This window comes from Myripristis murdjan, chromosome 6, assembly GCF_902150065.1.
Source record: "Myripristis murdjan chromosome 6, fMyrMur1.1, whole genome shotgun sequence".
Classification (NCBI taxonomy): Eukaryota; Metazoa; Chordata; class Actinopteri; order Holocentriformes; family Holocentridae; genus Myripristis; species Myripristis murdjan.
Window position 1 is genome coordinate 2,022,286 of NC_043985.1, and position 19,829 is coordinate 2,042,114.

At 38.6% G+C, this 19,829-nt stretch overlaps 1 protein-coding gene across 1 annotated transcript in view; it reads right to left on the minus strand.

Annotated features, from left to right (window-relative positions):
* Positions 1-8,687: 8,687 nt before the first annotated feature.
* Positions 8,688-19,829, minus strand: part of lrp5 (low density lipoprotein receptor-related protein 5) — an 83,407-nt gene continuing 72,265 nt past the window's right edge. The window contains exons 21-29 of the mRNA XM_030053903.1: positions 19,570-19,760; positions 17,561-17,770; positions 16,580-16,705; positions 13,827-14,063; positions 12,650-12,760; positions 11,496-11,732; positions 11,201-11,343; positions 10,721-10,818; positions 8,688-9,075 (exon numbers count right to left, since the gene is read on the minus strand). Coding sequence (XP_029909763.1) covers positions 8,751-9,075; positions 10,721-10,818; positions 11,201-11,343; positions 11,496-11,732; positions 12,650-12,760; positions 13,827-14,063; positions 16,580-16,705; positions 17,561-17,770; positions 19,570-19,760 — 1,678 coding nt within the window. The 3' untranslated portion in view covers positions 8,688-8,750. The remainder of the gene's footprint in view (positions 9,076-10,720; positions 10,819-11,200; positions 11,344-11,495; positions 11,733-12,649; positions 12,761-13,826; positions 14,064-16,579; positions 16,706-17,560; positions 17,771-19,569; positions 19,761-19,829) is intronic.

A 19,829-nucleotide genomic window follows, 5' to 3' on the forward strand; every position in this document is an offset into this window, starting at 1 on the left:
AAGCCGATTTAAGTTCTCCAGCGGGCCGGATGGACGGAGCATTACATTGTCTTAAAAATTGTGCGCAAAAAGGTATATTTATATGCTACAATCATTTAAGACATAATTTCAGCATTTCAGTGTAATTATATCCCAATAGGGTTTGACATAGTCTAAAGTAGGGGAGAGTTAAAAAATTAACCCCACCCCTGCATTTTCAATTTGTTCTATATTCAGTGTACCCATTGCATCCGCGCAGTCCCTTGCTTCGTTGAGGAAACGCCCCATTTCTGCAGGTGGAAGACTGAAGTCCAGTCATTTTATGAAAAAACCTAGGACAAATTGCAAGAGAAGCAAACTCAACTGATTTTGTATCCTCAGTATGTCCTGAGTGAGGGAAAAAAAACTCCCAGGAAATCCCATTGGTGGAAAGTTTTGAAAATCACCTATTAATGACCATACATGACCAAAAAACACTGTTTTTAACACACAGGGGAAAGGGGTTCAAAATTTGACTTTCAGATATCATTATAAAAATTCATAAGTTGATTACACACACAAAGACAAGAAAAAAAGTCAATTACAAGTTCTTTGAATTATTCTGTTTACACATGCTTATCACACATCATCTGATTTGATATGCGCTAATAAGGAATATAAGGAATAAATGCCAGAACAGATATTTAAACAGTGAATTAAAAGGTTACTATATATATAGTAACCTTTTAATTCACTGTTACATAGTAACCTTTTAATTCAAGATTACTGTATTACTATATATAGAGCAACCTTTTAATTCATTGTATTATATATTATTATTATTATTATTATTATTATCCGTAGTAGTAATTTATTTATTAATCTATTAATTAATAATTTATTTATCTATTTTGTAGATATTTTGGCCCGAATTTTCAAATGTTTGGTGTTGATGTCTGTCCATTTTTGGCTTTAGACGGATTATTGCATTACTGTATGAATTCTCAACTATAAACTACACAGATTGCTGCTTACTTAACTGTTTTATTCAAACCCAAAAGCCCAGTCATTGCCTACTGTGATGGCACTTTCATGCAATTCACCAGTGAGTCTTAATTATTTAACAATTCTGTGTTACACATTAACAGTGACATTAACAGTGGCATAGGAGTATGTATGTATGTATGTATGTATGTATGTATGTATGTATTTGTCTGTTTGTTTGTTTGTTTGTTTGGATTCCCATTAGTCACTGCCAAGGTAGCAACCACATCTCCTGGGTTCCACACAAGTAAACATTACATCATAATGTAATCATCTAATAACTGCTAAAAAAAACAAAAAACAAAACATAAACAATGACTCAACAACAATAAACCTTTCAATAAAAATAGTTACCACAAGTACAAATTAGCCACACTCTATCAGGAAATAATCAATTCATAATGAGCTGATACAGCTCAAAAATAATATAGTATCATTAAAACCAGTGTATGCAGTGACTGAAAAAAAAAAAAAAAGTTCTGTGTTAATGATGAATCAGATGTTATTTAGCAGAAGGTGTCCTGGTGTTCTGAATCATTAGGTATTTCTTTAAGCTCTTTTTAAAACAGTTTTGCTTGTTAAATGTGTAATGTCTGATGGCACACCGTTCCACAGTTGTGGACAGCAAATAGCAGAACACTGAAAGCCATTAAAATCATACAGCCGCAGCGACAGAGAAGAGAGTGGAGTCAATTTGCCATGAAATGTCTGCAACATAATATTATTATGGTAGAAGAGACTGGGAATAATTATGAACTGGGATTTGTAACACGAGTTCCACCTGTTAGTTACAGTCCTGTGTTTTAACTGTCAGTATAATAATCTCCCACCAATGTATTAAACCATTAATGTAATAACAATTTGTTCTGTATAATGTAATAATCCAGTTAGCGTAATAAATTTCCATCAAATGTAATAGAAGGTACCGACCAGTAATTTAATATCTTTGTTCCTGTTAACAAAATGATCCTCTAAACTAAAACTACGCCAAAAACTGGAAGATGGTTAAATGACTGAAATATTAAAACAAAACATTGTGGGTGAAAGCAGGGCAAAAAGTAAAATCAAAATGTTGAAATAGTTACACTGAAAACTAACAAAAAACAAAACTGACATTGTGACACAGCCCTTGAAAGCATGTACTGAACATCACTGTAAACTGTCTCCTTATAACACTTTGCTGCCAATAAATTATCCTCAAAAATGTAAAATTTCCCAATAGTATTGTTATATATACCACTTTGTTGGATTGTCCATATATACTATTGAGATTACATGAGCTACACGTGAAAGGTTTTTTAGGCTAAAGTCCACAGAACAGACAGTAATATCTGAATGATTCAAGCTGATCCTCTTTTATGTGCAGGACAGTTTCTCTCACAATCACCTTTTCCAAACATTTCCTGGGCAGATTCACACTTGATTTTTAAAGCTGACCGGAAAGAACACGGAGCAGGTGTTTCCAATGCTATCCTCCAAGCTTTTAAGTCTGATTTAGCAAACTCAGTTGTTTCTCAGTAACAGTTCAGCTGTCACTTTATTCCGTCAGGAATAGGGGTACAGTAGGAGTCCATTTCTGTACCCCAAGGTGCAGTCTACACAAATCTACCTCCTATAGGGCTAGTTATTGGACCTCAAGGTAATTATGTGAACCTTTATCACAGCAAAAAGCTACATACATGTTCCCAAGCAGTAGAAGGTACATATATGTACCGTTTACTCTAAATGTTAAGGTACAATATCAGGAGACAGTGTTTGGCCAAATACTATGAATGAATGAATGAATCAATCAATCAATCAATCAATAAATACCTAAATAAATTAGTTAAAATATGATAGGTAGATTTGAACTTGTAGGCTAAGGTTGAGTAGCCTGGAAATGAAAGTTTTGTGGATATGAAGAATAGGTTAAACAATTCTCCAGTCATCATTGTAGTTATAATATCTAGTTATAATATTGGAACAAGGCCACTCTCTGCAAGGGTCAAACCACAAGTTTTCATTGTCAAGTGGACAAAAACTGGACCTGAGACCAGTGGTTCTCAAAAGGAGTTACACGTACCCCTAGGGGTACGTTGGAGTACTGCAGGCTGTATTTAAAATGTTAATTAAAAAAAATATTACTTATGCATAAGTTCTAAAATAAGCAGGCTATGCTACAATAAGTTCAATGAAAAATGTAAATGTGACGATAAAACACAGTTTATATTCAGTTTTCCTGCCAGCTTACCCAAAAGTGTCAAATGTGTGTGTTTGTGGTTTAAATCTGCTGCAGTGGTTGTCGAGTGAGGAGGTTTGTTCACTCCGACCGGGAAGACAAGACAAAAAAAAATCCAAAAAATGGATAAGTGGTTGAAACATAGCAGCAATTCAGAGAGAAAGATGAGAAAAAGAAGAGAGAAAAATTCATGGAACTATTTTGGACCTCTGCATAAAGGCTTTTATGCACAGGTGTCAAACTTTTTTGATTAGTCCCGCCTCTCTGTTTGGAGGTGGGGTGATCAGTGAAATCACCTGGTGGAGTTTTTGGTTGGAATGAAAACCTGCAGCCTCTTGGCCCTTCATGGCACGAGTTTGACACCCCTGCTTTTATGCCACCATTTTTGTTGTTGTTGTTGTTGTTGTTGCATGAGTCAGGGGGTACTTGGCTGAAAAAAATATTTCAAAGTGGGAACATTATTGAAAAAAGTTTGAGAGCCACTGGTCTGGGGAGTACTGCCCCAGTGACAAGCTGCTGTACCCCTAAAGGTACAATTATGTGCTTTCATTTCTAAGAGTGTGCCCACACTTTGCATGGGGAGATGTGAGTGCCTTCATTCTGCTATATTCTGTTACTAGGATACTTTGCAGTCAGATTAAAAGCACCTCTCCTGTCACTCTGACTTTGAGATCCAGCATGATATTATGAATTGACTCCACAAGGTGCTGCTATAATCCTTCAGTGATTTGACCAGATCAAGTGCTATTTCTATTGCTACTTCTGTCATTACTGCCTTTACTACCAGTACTACTGCTACAACTAGTACTGGTCCTACTAATAATAAGATAAGATGTAGCTTTACTCATCCCCTTTGGGGAAAATTCAGATAAATAATAAATAATACAGACTTGAATTGTTTCATCAGGCTTCATGCCCTGTCACTCTATGCTCTATTTTGACAGCTGACTATTGGTTTATGAACTGCATCAAATATACAGTGCTTGGCACATTTTGAAGCAGATGTAGATTTTGTTCTGCTTGAATTTGTGTATTGGGTTATGTGCTTCATAGGAATGTGAAACTGAACTGTAAAAAAACACAATACACCACACAAAGTGCAGTGTTACCAACCCATCCGCTGCATGAGAGCCATACAACCACATTCTTAGCTGATTGAATTCATGAATATACTGAAGGTATTTTTTATGTTTGTTTTAAACTGTCTAAGTAGACTTTTGAATTTGATTTAATATGGTTATCACAAATCTCTGAATGTAAAAAAAAAAAGATATTTTTGAAAATAAAACAAAATACACAACATTACAAATGGTAGTGTTTTTTTTCTCTCTCTAATATACAAAAAAACTGAACCAAAACTGAAATTGTGACCCAACAGTTCAAAAAAACTTACAGTTCATAGGTTTATTGAGCCATCACACCCCTAGTGCTTTGGGGACTGTGTGTTTATGTTGGTATATTTGTTTGTTCCATTGTGGGATATCTCCTAAAACACTATCTATACGAGATTTATGCTTAGATTTACGTTTGGATGATATTTATGGATTCATTCATTCATGCATTCATGCTGAGAACACTCCAGTGAGACCCAGAGCCCATGGACCCAACAGGCAGGGGCCCCCCTTCCTCAACACAGGACCTGCACAACCAGAGTTGTTTTCTTGAAAGCTCAATTACATGCTTTCACAAGTGTTTAAACACAAGAAATCTGATGCTGATCCAGCATCACTGATCTGACTTTTAAATATATGCAAGTCCCTCAAAGCTTATTTTTTCTTTGGGCGACTAAACATAGAGGGATGACGCTGGCCAGATCAATCAGCTGATTTGAGTTCTTTCTTTTTTTTTTTTTTATCAGTGGTCATTGTAACAAGGTATCCGGGTATTATTCTTTGGGCCTTTAATTAAAAATGCATGCCAGCTGATAAAACAGTAAAAGCAGAAAATTTTAGACCTGTTAACCTTGCCGCTCATTCACCATATACACCACAAAAAGTGACGAGACAAAACAATTCCTTAAAATAGAACCTTTATTATATAAAATGCTTTTGATACAAAAACGGTCACAAGTGTAAATTACACAAAGCATTTTTAGACAAAGACGACGAAGACAGGATTTGTTTTAAGGAGAGTGGGTTTACTGGCACAGTGGTATGAGAGGCTGGGGCTCCAGCTGTGTGCTGTTCTGCTTCCTAATACAACGTTCAATAAGGTAATGTCACCTGGCAACAAATACAATTCCAGCCAGAGACAGGTCGTTTGGACTAATATTGCCTTGCTGTTAATGAGTTCCTAGGCAGCAGCAACCAGGAAACTGGAGCCTGAAGAAGTGTCTGATTCCCCACAGTCAACTCTTTTACATACAGGGAGCCAGACTGGGCTGCAGTCATGCATCTGGACAACAGACCCAAAGCAGTAGGATGAAGTCGCCCCCCCCCAATGCAAACCTGGAGTCAGTTTCTCTCCAGGGCAACCAATGTGAACCCTCTTTACTTGGCATTTCCCCTCATGTTTTCATGTTGGCATACAAAGGCATCTGGAACATTTGACACTGATTCTCTAATGAAAGCAACACCAATGAACATGCAGGCACGCTGGCTGATCCTGGCTGTTAAGGAGGAGAAACTGATACATTACAAAGGCAGCTGTTGTTACAATTGTATAGCCCGTTGACCAAGGAGAGTTCAAATATGTGAAGGTGGATGTAAGTAACATCGTGGCTGACAAGTTCAAATCTCATCTTTAAATCTGGGTAAAATATGTGTTGTATATAACAGTGTACCAGTGGATAACTAGTGAAATGTTACAATACAGTTTTGGATTGCAGTGATGTTAAAGTTTAATGCTGGAAGCAATGTGGATGAGCAAAAATGCCACCAACAAAGATGAGGTGAGTAAAAAGGACAAATGTCACAAAAATAGTGGTCAATAAAGACTTTGGCTCCTGCCACCTTCTTGTCACTGATGTTAGTGTACTCAATTTCTTCCCACGCCTTATGTAGTATGGCAAGTTTTAGAGTACCCTTCACCGTTTTCGACCACAGTTCTGGTTCTGGAACCGGTTTTGTTGGGGATTCTTGGAACAAAAGTAACCAGTGACCAACCAACATTTGCATCAGTGTGGTGTAGAACTATTGCAACAGAGCTGTTGACGGGTCACTGACCACTGACTCCAGCGGTGATGTGTCTGAATTCAGCTCCATGACCCAGCATGCAATGCAGGAGTTTGTGGTCTTTGTACTTCAGACTTTTTAATTTGTTAACAATTTGGTCCTGGGTTCTAACAAACCCAGCCTTTGCCGGCTCTTCAGCAATTTTGAGATACAGATTACTTTTTCTAGTGCTCCCTTCCATCTTTTCCTGACATTCATGACCTTGAATTGATTGATTCAACTGCTCACAGCAGGTCAAAATTAGGTTTGCAAACTGGAATGGAACCAGTTCCTTATTGGTCGAAAACGCTTATCAGGGACTAACTCTCCGCACACACCAAACATTTACCAGGTGCCTGAGTGACATTAAGTGCAGGGTAAAGTGACAAGTTGCTCAATTGTTTTAAAGTCCTGGTCCACTGGTGACAAATTAAATGAAAAAAGGACCTATCACCCAAAAATCAAACCTGGACATAGACCGTATTAGGCCCTAATCTCAGTTTCTAAGATCAAATGAAAAGCATTTGATTTACTGAGTGTCAGAAGCGGGGACCTAGCAAAACAAAGGTGTAACCAGCACTCATTTTGAAAATGCATGCAATGTGAGCCAAACCATTGATAATAGGGTTGTAAAATCATGAAAGATGCATGTTTTTTAGGACATTCTAATATTAGATAAAGCCAGTGATTATATGATTGAAATGAATCAAAATTCACAGCAGCACGGGCTAGCTAGTCTGGATAAATATACTATTGTGGAGCAGCAGCAGAACTTTCTGAGCTGGCCGCATGCTGAAACATCTAGGTTGCACAAGACTTTTCCAGGCTTGCAATGGTTTCCGTTTCTCTGTAAGTAACTGCAAGAAGACTCCTTCAAACCAATAACGAGGATTCACATAGACACACATAGATGTAATGATCTACACAGAACAGAGACATGAATTATAAAAGTTGCTATAAGAATAATTTGTTATTAACAGTAAAATAGCTTCATGATCTATTGTCAGTATGAGAATGGTAATTTTTGGATTTCTATATAATTATAGTTCATAGTACATGATATAGTATGTACACAATAGCAGCAAACATACTTTTGGTAAACGGGACAATGAAACAATACAAACAGTTGATGGAAGGTAGGAAGAGGTTCAGATTCACAATGAAAATCACTAACTTCTCAGGACACAAGTTATTTACCTAATTACACATATGTACAACACCTGTTCACTTTGAAATTCATTTGGTATTTTCATTGTGTAATGATCTAATTACCAAAGTAATCATTGTGTGAGAAGGAATCCCTCAAAGTGTTATCGTTGGTTGACTGAGTAAAGCGCTACGATATTAAAATGTTGAACAAAGTGAGTTAAATGCTGGTTCAAAGCAAAGAGTTCATAATTTGAAATGTAGGGGACACACATTTTTAAAAGGTGATAAAAATTTCACACTTTGATCCTGGCCCTATCCCATCCATCCATCCATCCATTGATTCACACATTCATCTGTACATTTATTCAATTACATATGCAATCATCCAACCAAACATTCACATTTTCATCCACTCAGTCATTCATTAAGTCACCCATCAATTTATCCTTTTGTCATCCTCTCACCGCGAAATCTGGCCCCCCAGGTCCTACGCCAGTGGTACATGAGTGAACATGAATAAAATAGTAAAATAATTCCTCTCTGATTTATTTTTGTTCATCATTATTTCAATACTATATACAGTCTTGCCACAAAGGACGCTGTGAGGAAGGAAAGAATGATTCAGTCACTGGTGTGAAGGTGGGAGGTTGGGTGTCAAAGAGGTGGCACTCCATGCCATCAGTTTTTGGGAGCTGTGGTTTTCGAGGCCAGATTCCATCACACTGCACTGGTGCTTGGCAAGGTGCACACAAAAGATGGAAAAATTCACCATCAACACTCATGTTTTCTTTTTTAGTTTTAGCAAAGGAAGAAACTGAATTTCATTAGCCTAGCTTCAAGAACAACCCCAAAACTCAGGGAGCTCACTATTTTGAGATTGACAGAAACCTTATATGTATTGGAGTATGGAGCACACCAAAGCTCTAGCCTCCCATGGATGAAGTCATGGACACCCTGAAACCTCTTCCACTGACACAGCAGGACTGAGCCTCTGGATGACTGGAATGCTGAAACAACCAAGATGCTACACAACCATGTTAGTGCCCTTTAGCAAGGCACTTGAAGCCTTCCCAAAAACAGGGTAGGAAGTTGACAAATCACTTCTTTCCATGGTAAATGTGGCCAGAAATGGATAGTTCATTGTTCTTGTGGTTTTCCACCTGCTGTTTGTTTGTAGGCACTTGGTGTCCCTTCCTTCCTCACAATGCTCCCCGGCTCTGTTGGAAGGGTCATGAGGAGTCAGTGCAGGGTGAGGGGGGAGGGGGACAGAGGTGGAAGTAGGAGCGCTCGGTGGAGGGCGAGGGGGGGCAGCTCTCCTCAGCTGAGAGGTACTGTGAGCGGGGCGTGGGGGGCGGTGGGTAGGGGTCCGAGTCTGAGTTCAGGTCCATGTAGTACTTGTTGTGTTTAGCATGGGCGCCATGGCCATTGGCCTTCCAGCGACCTGCTGACGAGGTGAGGCTGGCTGCTGGGTGGTGGGGGGTGTAGTCGCTGTCGCACACATCTGTGCTACAGGGCGTGGTGGGTGGAGCTGCACCACGCACTGGATGGTAGGGCCTGGGACACACAGTGTTTGTTTTTATAATGGTCCAGATACATTTTTTAACATTGTATTTTATTTTATCATTATTTAATACCCTGATAATTGTGAGAAAGATACCAAGTGCCGTTTTAAAGTGATAGTTTGGATTCTTATCCATATAATGGTATTTGCTGAAGTTTATATGTACTTCATTCATTTTAGAGCAGTAAACTCTAAACTCTGCAGATCTTGCTCTTGCAACAGGGAAGGATTTAATGGACCAAACTTTATGGATGCATTGCACTTGGCTAGATTAGCAAATACCACAAAATGGTTAAACAATCACTGTCACTTTAATCTCCTCCCCAGTTAAAGAGAAGGACATGGCTGCAGACATTATGGCAGCATCATGCAGAGCTGAAGAATTCCCATGACGCTTTGCTGTTCACTGGCTAAATGTCTGGTTTTGCTAGAAAAACCAGACTGTTCGGTCACTTATGACCACGTGGGTGTGTCCCCTGGAAATGACAATCAAAACTGATAGGTGTTGTGGCCTAACCACAATCCATATCAAATACTGAGAGAACTGTTCAGTGATAGTAGCCTCAGGAGCATTCACAGGAAAATCCCTGTGGATGTGGTGGTAGGTGCATGACGACTGAAAATCCATGATTGAAGTCCGTCGGGTACTATAGATTTGCAGTGATTACACACACCTGTATATATGCACACCTGTAATTAGGTAAGCTAGTGCCAGCGCTTTATACATCCTGCGGGCTGTGTAGCTAAAGTTCAGGTTATATACAGTGGTGGAAAAAAGTTTTCGGACACCCCATGCATTTGTGAAATATTGCATTAATAAATCACTCTTAGTTCTTCAAGTGTAATTTCTTTTAGTACAGTCACAGCCAAAATACTAAACAAATCCTAAAAAAGCTATTCAAAACTTCAAATTGATTGGGTATTGGGTCATTTTGGTACCAGTGATGAAGGTCGTTCTTTTTATTAAAAGACAATTTTTGTTGGCAAGCTTCATGTCTATATAAAGCCAGCACATTTGAAAGTTCTTCAGACACAAAAATGGCTAAAACAAGGAACCTAACGCAGGAAACATACCTGAAGATAAAGATTCAACTGTCAAGATTTAGTTTTGTTAGTTTTTCTTGTAAATAATAAACAAAAAAATAAAATTTGTATTTGTTTGTATCTGTCTAATGCAGCCACACCTTTTGAAACACAAAAAAGATTTTTCCACAAATATTTCATGATAATATTTGAGATAATATGTGAGATTGTGTAAAATTTTAAGGGTGTCCGAAAACTTTTTTCCACCACTGTATATCAGATTGTGGCTATGGAGGAAAAAAATCTTTATCTATATCTATCAGGTGAAAACAGGCTGACTTCCATCCCCTGGTGGAATTCATGGATGCCATCATAATGTCTGCAGCCAGGTATCTTGCAATTGAAGGCTTTAAAACTCCCAAACTCTGCAAAGTTTTTGTATGCCACAACAACACATTTGTTCACAGCAAAAGAACTAAAACTACAAACATAGAAGTAGCCTACACCATAAAGGGGAGGTCAAAATGCAGTCAAAAAATTATTTTTTACATTAAAGCATGTCTATGAATCTGACTTTTATCAGGTAATTTAAGTGATGATGGGTGTGTGTCTTACCTGTATGACCTTGTGGTGGATGGACTATTTGATGAGTAGAAGATCTCTGCGTTGTAGAGCGAGCGGTCAGTCGCAGGGGAGGGAGGTGGGTTCAGTATCTACAAACAAAAAAATGTCAATTTTAGATATCATTTTTTATCTATTTATCTATTTCTGCTTAGACAGTCACAGCCTTTTATCCTGTTATTTTAAACTCTTGCTTTATTGGGCCTTGTGTTCTCATTTTTTTAAAAATTTCTTTTCCTTTTATGTCCACTACATTTGACTCCTTTATTGGATTATACTAGTCTTGAACAACCCATCTTGATTCTCAAATGTAAATCTCACTGGAAAGCACTATGAGCTGCATTTTATTTGAATGAAAGGTGCTATATAAATAAAGTCTGATTGACTGATTGATTGGCTGTGTCATTTCATTATGGAGACATACCACTAAAACAGTGTGCATGTGGGGTATGTATGTGTAGTATGTGTGTGTACCTGAGGGTAAAATGCTCCTTTTGTAGATGATGAACTGCTAGATGAGGCTCCAGTTACATGGTTCCTGTCGTAGAGCGGAGCTCCACTGCTGCTGCTGCCCATCAGGCTGACTGAACTCATCATGGACTTACCACAGGAAATACCTGTACAAATCAACATACCTGTTAATACCACCAGAAATGATCAACACTATCTATTGATGAAGACACTGGCACAGTGGTGAAGACAGATTACAGGTGTATGGCAAGACCTAGCTCCTGGTAATCAAGGGGTGTCATGAGGACTTTGTCCCTACCTTGGAAGGTGCCATGCTGGGAGCTGCTGGGAGCAATGAAGTTGAGGGGCACATGTGGTGTACTGCTAATGTACTCATGGGGGAAACTCCCACTGGGACCCTTGTAGCGTCTGCACACCACGCGCTGACATACGAAATATGCACCACCAATCACAAAAACCAATAGGATGATGGCAATAACAGGGCCGATGGTGGAGGAGCTGGGGGGGAGGTCACTGGAAGGATGAGGCAGGAATTCTGCTCATAGAAAAACACAAGATTAGGGGTTGAACTATAAATAAAATCATTTAAGAAAATAAAATTGAAGAAAAATGGAAAAGGCAATATGCACTATTCTCTTTTCTACCTGGCTTCAAGATGCTTCTTGGTTGGTCAGAATTGAGCAAAAAACATCAATATCCTGATGTAAATGTATCCAAGGAATTTACAAAGAAGGACGGGACAGTAAGTTGTAGCCACAGCATTCCAAATCTGCACAGGTGCCAGATTTTGGTGCCACTAATATTGAAGTCAATGGGACAGGCATGGAAAGTCCCACGATAAACCACTATACCTCTGCTGTTTGAACTATGACAGGACAGAGATTCAACTATATAACAAAACATACTTAACATAATGCATACTGGTGTTTTTGTCCTGTATGTACATTAGTTTTCCTTGTTACTGGTCTCAAAACAAGGAGTCTGTCTAGCAGCTGCATTAAACCTAGCATGAAGCCCAGCTCTAGCCAAACACTGCTAATGTTAGCCACATGCTAGTTTAAAATGTGCAATCCCATACATCAAATATGAGCTAGTTAGCAAGAGACAGTTTCTGCCACCTCGCTGAGCACTGATGTTAAATAAAACATAAAAACCCATTCAAAACAATGACAACCACAGAATTTTTACACACTTGAAACTAATCACAGGTCATGTACTTCTCAATGATATGTTTTACCTTCCTTCTTTATACATTCCTTGAATGGATAAAAGCAATTCAAGTTTAATGTGTATGCTAAAGACATGTAAATGTAAATCATGTAAATCCCAGTTGGAACGGAGGCCTCTCTTTTCATTTGTATATGCGTATTTATATGTATTTTTAGTTATGAATCTGTGCTCATACACAGTAGATTGTGTGTGTGTGTGTGTGTGTGTGTGTGTGTGTCATACCACAGGCAAGCTCATCTGATCCATCCGTGCAGTCAGAGTAGTTGTCGCACTGTTGTTTCTTGGTGATACACTGGTTGTCACCACAACGAAACTGGTTGGGCGGACAGATAGCTGTGAGGAAACAGTGAGGGAGACAAGGGGGAAGCCGAAAGACAAGATGGGTATGTTATAAAAATTGCATTTTAATCTTATAAAATTACATTATATTACCATTATTTCCATGACACTATATAGAAGTGTGTAGACAGTAGTTTTCCACTCTTCACCCAAGTGAGAGTGTAATATGACCTTGTATCCTTGTATTGTAGCTGGATTGCTGAATATTACCATATAAGGATTCATTTCCTGTTAGAATAGAATAGATAACTGTTGATGTGTGAACAAGTGCCTCAGTGAGAGGTCGCTGCCCAACGCAGTAAGCTACTCACTCCTTGCAAGTAAAAATTTACTACTCAACTGGGCGTTGTCTGTCTCCTTTTGCAGTAGGTGATCTCAGAATTTTAGTAGCAGGGTAATAGAGGGTATGTTATGAATGTCGGCCTAAATGTGCATTCTTGAATGTCTTCATAAATGGAGGGAAACTAATATGTACAAAACTATATATGCAATGCATTGCGCAGATGATTTCCCAGCCATGTATTAAGATGTGAAATCAAAGTAGAACCTTAAAACCATAACACAGAATTGAAACATCTTAGTCTTTTTTTATTATTCATGACACAGCAGTGCCAATGTATTTTGTCCTGAAAAAAAAAAAAAAAGTCTACACAATGTAGACAATGTGCGCCTAAGTTGCATAAACAAGTGTATTTTTTATAAAACAAAGATGATTTAAATAAAGTAACTAAACTATTAATGAAATCCAGTCAACTGAAAAGTGTTCAAGCACATCCTTTGAAACATGCATTTGTAATGATTTGTGGCCTTGTTTGCACAAATTCTGAATTTTGAATGAAAATGAGGGTGTAAATTAAGTGAAGCCGATAAACAGATTGTTGCCTGATACTAATCAAAATGAGGGCACACACAATTCAATCTTGTGTCTTCATTATAGTAAATTTGTCTCCCTCTGCAGCCTCTTCAGGCTTGTGTAAGTTTTGCATTTTACAGTTTATAGTCTTTATTTAATAGCTACTCTAAAACATAGTGAATCCAACAAACCTATGGTAGAACTTACTGTCACAGTCCTGCTCATCAGAGTGGTCGGCACAGTCGGGCTCTCCGTTGCAGCGTCTTTGGGCATCAACACATCCTCCTTTATCGCACTGGAACTGGAAGGCCGAGCAGACGGGACAGTTCTCCTCATCGCTGCTGTCGTCACATTCAGCATAGCCATCACAACGCCAGGCCATAGGGATGCAGTCGATCTCCCCCGTGGAGCAGGTGAACTGCTCTGTGGAACAGGTGGGAGGCTCTGACAGACAGGACAGAGCAGGTAAAGACAGGGGAGAAGAAGTTTGCAGAGGAGATGAGGGGTGAGAGGTAAGGTAAGGTCATTTATGTTTACAACTGTTACGCACCGAAAGGCGACCAGCCCACATAAACTTACAAGACACTACAAAACATCAGACAAGAGAGATAACATACTGAGAGTGAAACAACAAATACACCTCCATGCATATCAAATAAAGTCCAAACCAAATATGAACACAAGCCTGCTCCTCAGACATTACAGCGCTTTGGCACCTCTATGGCACAGACTGTGCCTTTAACACTCTTAAACATAAAGCTTCCTCATACACTCTTGATAAGCAATTAACACAAACTGAGCTGAGAGAAAAGGAGCACAGAAGGTAACGAGGGTGAAAGAGGGAGACAAAATGGAGGATAGTACTTCACTAATAATACTTCAATAGTAAAAACACTGGTGAAATAGGAAGATTCACAGCCAGCAGGATGCATAAAGTTAGTCTACACTACAAACAACCAGGTACCATCACAACCCTCTGAAAACAGAACCAGTTCAATTGATTACTTTAAAGAACATGGCTGAAAAATAAACTGAATCACAAGAAAATTACAAGAAAATTACCAAAAGAAAGAAAACCGTAAAAACAAAGAAGAAGAAAGAAGAAAATTACCATGAAATTGCAAAAAAAGTTTAAAAAATGTACAAGAAAAAAAATTAAAAGAAAATGACAGGAAAATTAGGAGAAACTATAGTGAAACAACTATAGTGCATTCAGAAAGTATTCAGACCTCTTTCACACTTTTCACTTTCATGTTGCAGCTTAAATTCATTTTTTCTCTCATTAATCTCCACTTAGTACGTTACAATGACAAAGGGAAAACAGAATTTTTGACCTCCATAATTCGACCTCCATAATTCTCAAAAGGGAGAAGTTTGGCACAACCAGGACTCTTCCAAGAGATGGTTGCCTGAACAAACTGAGCAACCGTGGCAGAAGGGTCTTAGTAAGAAAGGTTACTAAGAACCCGATGGTCACTCTGATTGAGCTCCAGAGATCCTATGTGGAGATGGGCCCTCCACCAATCTGGGCCTTATGGCAGAGTGGCTGGACGGAAGCCTCTCCTCAATGAAAAATATGTGAGAAAAGACTGTGAGAAACAAGATCCTCTGATGAAACCATGACTGAACTGTTTTGCCTCAATTCCAAATGTTATGTCTGGAGGAAACCAGGCACCACTCATCACCTGCCTAATACCCTCCCAACCATCCCAGTGGCTTAGGGACAACTCTGTGAATGTCCTAGAGTGGCCCAGCCAGAGCCCTGACTTGAACCCTATCCAACATCTCTGGAGACCTGAAAATGGCTGTCCACCGACAGTCCCCATCCAACCTGACCGAGCTTGAGAGGATTTGAAAAGAAGAATCGTAGAAAATCCCCCAATCCAGGTGTGCAAAGCTTGTTGCGTCATACCCAAAAAGACTCAAGGCTGTAATTGCTGCCAAAGGTGCTTCAACTAAGTACTGAGTAAAGGGTCTGAATACTTGTGTCAATGTGAAATTTCAGTTTTTTCTTTTTAATACATTAACAAAATTTCTACAATTCTGTTTTCACTTTGTCATTATAGGGTACTGAGTGTAGATTAATAAGAAAAAAATGAATTTAAACGACTGTAGCATCAAGCTGCAACATAAAAAAAGTGAAAAAAAGTGAAGGTCTGAATACTTTCTGAATGCACTGTACATGAAACTTATCAAAAAAGGTAACAAATTACCAAAACTACATAAATTATTACAATTACATATTTAAAACTAAATTACAAAAAAAGAAATAGAGAATTTTGTTCATAAAACCTCTCAAAATAACTCCCAGTTGCCTGGTAAAGTCACCAGGAAATTTGATTTCAGGTGCTACAGTGGCATCAAATCCCATTCCAGTGTGTAATGTTCTGCAAACTACTGTTGCCAGACAGGTAGGAGATTACATCTCTGCCTGTCATGGTTTTGGCTAATACTGCTTGTTTTATGTAGCATTAAAAGTGGATGAGGCCAGACAAAAATAATTTCTGGGTTCCGGTTCCCGACCGAGTGTCCCATTTAACCCCTGAGTCAGGTTATTTTATTGGCCTCTGTGTAAAAATAAAATAAAAAAATAAAATAAAGGCACTATGCGACCAAGTGTGACCTTGTTGGCATTGGTCAAAAGTTAAGCAGGGCTTTTATTTTGATCTATGCTGCACTTGGAAAATAACTTCATGGAATCACGCGCCACTGACAGCACTGGCTGGAAAGAATGGACTTCCGCACCGTGTGTGATTTGTCCTCGCAAACCACCAGTGAAAATAATCCGACTACAAGAGAAAACCTTTGCAGATGTAGTGAAAGAGGTGAAACAGTGCCATTGTAGATTTGCAAGTGCAGCAGGCAAACATGACGGGGGATCCGTCATGTTTGCCTGGGTGGGAAATAACACCAAAGTCTCAGCGTGTGTATATTATTGTTGGTTATGGTTTGTTGCTCACCTCCACAGTGCAGCAGGTCCTGGAGTAACACCAGGTGCATGGGACAGGAGCACCGTGGCGTACCATCACCCTTGGCAATGCAGATGTGAGAACAGCCCCCATTATCACGAGAACAAGGGTGGGATGCTGGAGAGGAGAGAGAAGAGACAGCAGCTAAGTCTGTTGTGATTACTAAATACATCATTACTATTACAAGGCTTTTTATAACAGTCATTTTGACAGGTGCTACCAATCACATTATTTAAGGTTTCATCCAAAACAGAGGGAGCTCTCCAGTATTGTGCATTCTGGTTCATTGACCTTATACACATGATAGCCATTTTTAACACTCAAGGTGGGAAACTTGCCCTGGAAGACTAACATATAGACCCTTGAAAACTAACATATCTTCAACCCAATAACTGGGAGTTTGCATACTTCTAAAAGTTATTATATTAATTTGCCATGTCAGAAACAATTGCAGCAACACACATAATTCAGCTAGGTGTTAGGTTGATTGGTCTTTATATTGTTCTTTGTTTCATGTTTAATCAGAGAGGGCTACATTTTTTTATTTTTAGATCTTTATTTAAATGTGCCAAGAACATCATAATACCTCTTTTTGCACTACTTCTAAGATAAGATCACTCACAAAGACCCATTCCCTATCAGCCAATCACTGAAGGCATAGTAAGTCAACTTGTTCCTGAAACATGACATCATCCATAGCAACGGGATCAACCCGCCCCTTTCTCTTAGCTTAAGAGTTTTCTAGGTTCCTTAGTAAAAGTTGGTCTCAGCATATTTGTGAATAGCTTTTAAGAGGAAATTCTTAAAAGGAAGTTTTAGTGACATTAAAGAGTACTCATAATGGTAAGATAAGATGTTTTGTGAATATGGGCCCTGGTCTAGCCAGTTGCTCCTCTCAGCCACCTTTTCCACTGTGTGTGTGTGGTGGTGTAGGAGGTGACACTGACACACCCAGAGGTGAGGTGTCCCTACCAAACTCCTGCGGATCCATCTCTTCCACAGCATGTATGGACGTCAGGTAGGAGATTCGTCCCTGGATGCGAGTTCGTCTGTCGCCCGTCAGTTTGTCCACCCTCTCTATCATCTGCTGCTGCCGGTCAATCCAGTACAGATGATCTCCAAGAACTGTCAATCCCATTGGCTGGAGAATGTTGGAGTCCTGTAGCACAATACGATTGGCTCCTGTGGAAGAGGAAGTCATGTCATCTGAATGCGACAATGGTGTTTTATGAAGCAAGATAGCAAGACCGGTGAACCAATAGACATCTGACATCTGATTTATCGAATATTTCAGATTACACTGTAAGCCTGTGACATGTTTACTCTTTACATGTTGTTGCCTTCTTTTATAACTTATCCTGTGAATTCAATTGATTTCTTTCAAAAATATATATTTAATAAAATTAAATTACAAGAAAATTACCATCAAATTACCACAAACTTACCCAAAAATTGGTACAAAAACCCCACAGAAAATTAGAAACAAATTAGTAAAAATATCCCACAACATGACTACAAAATTATTCCCTCTAAAAAAAATTGATAAAAAAATAAAGTGAATTTTGTTCAGAAGGTGTGTACATCACCACCATGGCGGTAGCAATTTATCTGTTTCACGTTAACTTGGCCCAACTGACTAAACAAGAATAAGAAAAGAACAGTGTTGCGGTCTAGTTTCTTTGAAGCACTGGTCTGCGTACATTCTTTGGTCACAGTTAAACAAATATCATTCATCTCTTTGTCTGTGGAAGTGGTTCCGGAAAAGTCTGTTTTTGGTAGTGTTTTCAATGTGGTGACACTTAGCAGGGCTTAAAGTTAGTGTGTACTGTGTTTTCTAATTTCAACAATATCTGCATTTTTCACAGCTTAACATAGCAGCTTTCATTGCCACAGATTATTTACATTGTTTCATGACCCTTTGAGCAAAATCCAAATAATTTATTTAAAAAAATAAATACATGATCATTAGTGTTCCCCATTACTGAGAGGCTGACTTTGTGATAAAAGTTTAAGATCTACAGGGTAGAAAACAAAAAACCATCTGAGAAGTAAAGGACTGGGAATGGTTCATCTAAACTCTGGCTGACCAACCTGAGAGATTCTGTAATTATCTTTTTTAACGTGCAGCATATGATTTGAATCTGGTTGCCTATGCCCTATTCCCCTCTGAGTATTTTATAGCCTTGGAAAGGGTTGGTAAGGTTGGTAGTTAACATTCAAGGTGCTGATCCATGTTTTATTCCTCTAATGTGTTCCAGAGCCAGCTATGTGCAAGTATTTTTTTGATTTATTATTATTTTATAATGATATAATTATATTATGTCATCTTTCTTAAGCATAAAGAAGGCCTATAGTGTAATGGACACAGAAAATTAAAGTAGACCCATTTGTTAGTGAGATTTTTGATTTTTCCAAAAGACAGAAAAGTATGGAATATTTCTGATGGAAAGACTACATTTTGTATTTGTTTGCCTTGGCTCAGAAATAATGGCTATAAATTGTCAATTTATTTCATTGTTCCAACAACAGGGATACTTTTCCAAAAGTGTAGGAACAGTATACAGGCAGCAGGTGGCAGTATCAATACTGATATAATACAACAGTCCAAACAATGTGACAGCTGTGTTTTAACTCAGGATCACCTCAATTTCATATTAAATTAACTTACGTAACCTCAAAGGTGCTGCTCACATATACTTTATTTGAGCTTTACCCTGTCTGCTGTTCTTTGAGTTATAGATTTGTCTTCTCTCAGTGTGTTGAACTGCTGCATTCATATTCTTATTTTTTGTATGTATATTGTTTTATGTATATTTTTATATTTTTATACCAATTTTCCTTGATGTATCATATTACCATTTGGTAATGCAAGAACCCAATTTCTCCAAATTGTCTTTAGAGCTTCTTGTGAACTCACGGTGTAAAATACAGTTTCATTTTATATTGAGTGATGTGGATGAGAGCTATTTGTGGTTGCTCACCCGTTAGGTCACTGCTTTCAATACGTTTGAGGTCAGCATCAACCCAGAACAGTTTTCCCAGTTTGTTGTCTAGAGCCAGCGCTACTGGTCTGATCAGACCAGTGGTGAACAGAGACTCTCTCTCAGTCCCATCCAAGCTGGCTCCTTCTATCTTTGCTGAGCGCTCCTGCACTGTGGTGAAGTACATGTACCTGGAAAGTGAGGGAACACATACAGATTAGAAGAAAGCAAGGACTTTGGCATTTATTGTAATATTATCT